Below are 4,350 nucleotides of genomic sequence, written 5' to 3' on the forward strand. Positions count from 1 at the left end.
CTAACACCTAATAAGTTTTTGTGGCTTAAGTTTTGAAGTTTTACAGGATCACCTATTCACCCCCCCCCTCTAGGTGCTCTCAGTTGTGCCCATTGGCACTTAAATAAGGGTATTTTCATGCTAATGATGTGTGGTTATCACAAAGCGGCTAGGAATAAAAACCGCATGTGATGTGTGTGTATCACAAGCTGTTCCTTTGGCCTGAAGCGTCAGTGATGTGTGTCTATCACAAACGGTTTTAGATTGATAGTGTGAGATGTTGTTTTACATCACAAACATTGCACCATAAGCGGTTCCTGCAACCGCCTGTGTAGAGACTAACTGGGCCGCTTGAGTAGAGGTTTATTGTAGCAGTGTCAATCCATCGGTCTCTAGATACGAAAACTATAGATTGAACTTCCATGTAAGAGCTTGTTCAGTTATTTTCAATTCATATGAATTAGAGGGAATTAACATGGATTGGAAGAAATTTTGACTTACTAGGTATTAAAACCCCTCTCAATATATATGGATTGAGGTAGAACCAAACATGGTCTAAAGTATACTTTTAACTTTATTCAATAAAATAGTGTAGAGACTCCCTACGGTAAGTTGATAAAACAATACGTCTCTATCCTGTTACTGTTTTTCGGCATATCAAAACAGACCCTGAGCTAGCTAGGACGAAGATGAAATGTGCGGGTTTCTCCTTCCTGTCCCGCTGCTAGAAATAGTATCCTTTGGGTCCCCGCTGCTTTTACTTTCTTGCTCTCGTCGCTTGCATCTGCACGTCAGCCATATCATGCACGCTCGTTCGTGCCAGAAGTCAAGAACACCTCTATTGCGGCCATCCCTCTCAAGTCTCAACCATTAATCTTTCGAAGAAGAAATAACAACAACAACAAACTAGAAATTATAACGCGAAGGAGAAAAACCCCATGGCTCCAGAATATATATTTCGTACGACAAACGATGTTCTCTTTTGTGCACCATCAGCAGAACTATCAAAGTGCGCTCGTGAATAACGTGAGCATGTTTCACCATCGTCTACAATTTTTATTAATTAAGTACACCCGAAAAGGAGATTCAACCCAATTACTTTTCAACCGGACTAGAAGTCTAGACTAGACTCCTCTACTTAATTTCTTACCTGTATTCCAAATTTGACTTCACACACATTGACATTGAAACACATATGCAATGACGCAACAACTATATATAATTCGAAGCACTCGTGTATTTGTTCTTCGATTCTCTCCAACACAATCCATTGTTTCAACGAAACAGCGACGTGTCTCCATCGCCCTGCAGCGTTTTTGACTCGCTAGCAGACTGGTCACGCGCTCACCGATTCACGCACACGTCCATCGCGTTACCACGAACGAGGAAAAGAGAGAGACGTAGGGGCAAAGTCATCTTCTATGGCTCTCGGCGACGATGCGGTCACCGGCCCGTCACCATGTATGTATAGCTACGTCGCTGTACCCATACACCGACACCTCTGCTAGCTAGCTCTAGCTCCGGTTAGTTCATTGAATCTGGACGCAGGCGTGTCGTCATTCACACTGATCACCGCCTCGCCATTCTTCCGGCCTGCATCAGGATATATATATAGGCCCAAAGTTTAAGCCAACCCAACCCCTGAAATACTTTGAAGAGTACATATAAGCTTGATCCTCTAGCAGCGACAGCGTTGGAGCAGATTGTATTATTAGCAGCATCTCGTTCCCGATCGATCTTATAGCCATGACGACGACGACAAAGGTGGCCGCGGGAGCCGGGCGGGACGCGGAGGAGGGGATGAGGCGGAGGAACGCCGAGCTCGAGAGGGCGGTCGCGGAGGCGGCGGCGAGGGAGGAGCGGCTGCGGCGGGAGCTGGAGACGGCCCTGGCGCGGCTGGCCGTGGCCGAGGAGGCCGAGGAGCGCCTGTGCGTCCAGCTCGGCGAGCTGGAGGCCGAAGCCATGGAGCAGGCCGTCGAGTACCAGGAGCGCGTCAGGGCGCTGTCCGACCGCCTCGCCTTCGTCGACGGCGTGCTCAGGTCGTCCGGGGTCCGGGGCTTCGCCGCCGCCGGCGGCGTAACGAGCATGGATTCATCGAGCTGAGCGGTCATCGGTGTGTTATATATAATCTAATCTAAGGCAGAGCTGGGTGCTCCGAAGGATCGACGTATACGGGTATTGTTGTTATCTACGGCTTGTTGTATTGTATGTCCCTCGATTACACACCAAATCACTCCGACATCCAAACAATATCTAAACAAGTATGTACAGTTCCACGTTGATTCATGTGTGACGTGTGTTTATTGTCCGGAGTTGTAAATTAGCTTGAGGAGATTGATTCTTTTCGTAACCAGGTGCTGTTTGGTTCACGAAATGTAATGTAAAGGGTAATGGTAATGGTTTACACTCGATTACGGGCGGTAACAAGTTTGAATAGTTCGGTATCAACTTTTAGTATGGTATCTGATTACGGTTGGACTAAAACAAACATGATTTAACGTTATCACTTACTCATTACGTTACAAATATTTGAACCAAACGGTATCCAGATTCTTCGAAAATCTCGTCACGAAAAAGCTAAATCAAACAGGCTCTATATATTGTTTAGAGTTGTACATTAGTTTGAAGGCTTTATGTTGGAATTAGGCCTACTAGTGTGTGGCCCAATTCAATAAGGAAACCAAGTTAGTGTGTAGAAATGACATGATGCTTTAGTCCTATATTGCTCATCTAGATAGGATAGAACCAACTTATATGTGTGAGTGTTTCCTACTCTTCATATGAGACAAATAAAGAGCTATGGAGGCTGCCACATGTGCGCTCGCTCGTGTTTCGCGTTATTTTGCGTTATTTATCGCGTGACTTGTGACAACGCGCGATCGCGTCGTGGTGTGTTCTAAATGACAATTTAATTTTTGTCTTTTGTTTATTTTGTTATCAAATACCACACCTAAACTGCCACGTCAACCGGAAGTAATGGGCATGCACGTTACGTACGAGATCTTCGGACAGTTGTACGTAGAGAGATTCCCGGGGGCGGTTTCTAGAATTTAGCAGATCAAACTGTTATCTAGTTGAGGTGGATCCTCTATTTAATGAGGATGTACGCTGGACAAGGGGGTATGAAACAGAACCGCCTCGTCTTCTCCATCTCAATTCTCTGTGCCACCGCTTCTCTGCCCTGTCGCCCCTTCGTCTGCCGTGCAACAGATTAAGGGAGAGCGGTGTCTTCGAACCACCGTCGGCGTTTTGACGACCTGCACGGGTGTCGACGAATCAGGTTTTTGGGAAGTGCTTCGCGCACGTCCGCTCATGTTCCTCACCAACACTCGTGGAAATCACTGTAAGTAAATATGCATATTCAGTTTATTGCGATGACGGTCTTATGGTTAGATCAGTTATCGATTCCTCTTTTATGTATTAATCTTGTTGAGTTAGTTCAGATCTGTTCTAATGTCATGGATACTATTTGCCAATAGATCTAGGTTTTACTTTTTATGCTGTATTATCAAATTAATCTTAGACCTTGTTAAATTTCCAACACTTTCTACTTCACTGGTTTTTCGGTTTTTGCCCTATGCCTCTATTTTTTAAGGAAAAAAATCCTTCAACTGATATTATTATGGGCTTTTTGATGGCCGGTAACTCATAACTCAAGGTGCAATTAGAAAAGGGATCTAACTAGTGGCATTAGATAAGTTGGCTCCACCATGTTAGGCAAAAACCACAATGTAAAGTTGAAAGAATATATGTCATATCTAAGGTGATACAAAATGACAAAAAGGAAAGAGAGATGAAGCTCGCAATGAAACTTGTGGTACAAAAGTATTACAAATTAGTTGACGACGCAAGGGTTTGAGTTTGAGCTTCAAAGTATTTCTGCTAAAAAAATCAAATGCTACATTTGTTACAAGCTAAATACTAGGAAGACATATGGTTGGGTCAAAGACCTCTTTGCGAGTCATACCCACAACTTTTTACAGTTGCCCGCAAACCACATGCAACAGTGAATTCGGTTTTGTCGGCATTGCCTTTTAATTTGTCATTTAGGAGGGCTTTAGTGGGTGATAAAGTCATTGAATGGCAAGCGTTGGTGACAAATGTAGCTCATGTTAATTTGAATGAGGAAAGTGACATTTCTATTGGAGTTTACATACAAGTGGAAAATTTACAGTTCACTCGATGTACCAATTTGTTATGAACCAAGATGTCACATTTAGGCACAAAATAATTTGGAAATTGAAAGTGCCACTTAAGATTAAAATTTTTGTTCGGTATATGCAACAAGGTGTCATACTAACAAAGGACAATTTATCTAAAAGAAACTGGACATGTAGTCAAATTTGTTGCTTTTTAATAGTAATTAAACCA

At 43.4% G+C, this 4,350-nt stretch overlaps 1 protein-coding gene across 1 annotated transcript; it reads left to right on the top strand.

The window, feature by feature from the left end:
* Nucleotides 1-1,628: 1,628 nt before the first annotated feature.
* Nucleotides 1,629-2,404, top strand: LOC100274353 (uncharacterized). Its single transcript, NM_001148713.1, has one exon. It carries the CDS (start codon nt 1,726-1,728, stop codon nt 2,080-2,082), a length of 357 nt encoding a protein of 118 aa, NP_001142185.1. The 5' UTR covers nt 1,629-1,725; the 3' UTR covers nt 2,083-2,404.
* Nucleotides 2,405-4,350: the final 1,946 nt, after the last annotated feature.

This window comes from Zea mays, chromosome 5 (genome assembly GCF_902167145.1).
Source record: "Zea mays cultivar B73 chromosome 5, Zm-B73-REFERENCE-NAM-5.0, whole genome shotgun sequence".
NCBI classification, from domain to species: Eukaryota; Viridiplantae; Streptophyta; class Magnoliopsida; order Poales; family Poaceae; genus Zea; species Zea mays.

Bases quoted from the DNA above. Each gene is read 5' to 3' on its own strand.
- LOC100274353 (NM_001148713.1), top strand. From the start codon at position 1,726: ATGACGACGACGACAAAGGTGGCCGCGGGAGCCGGGCGGGACGCGGAG.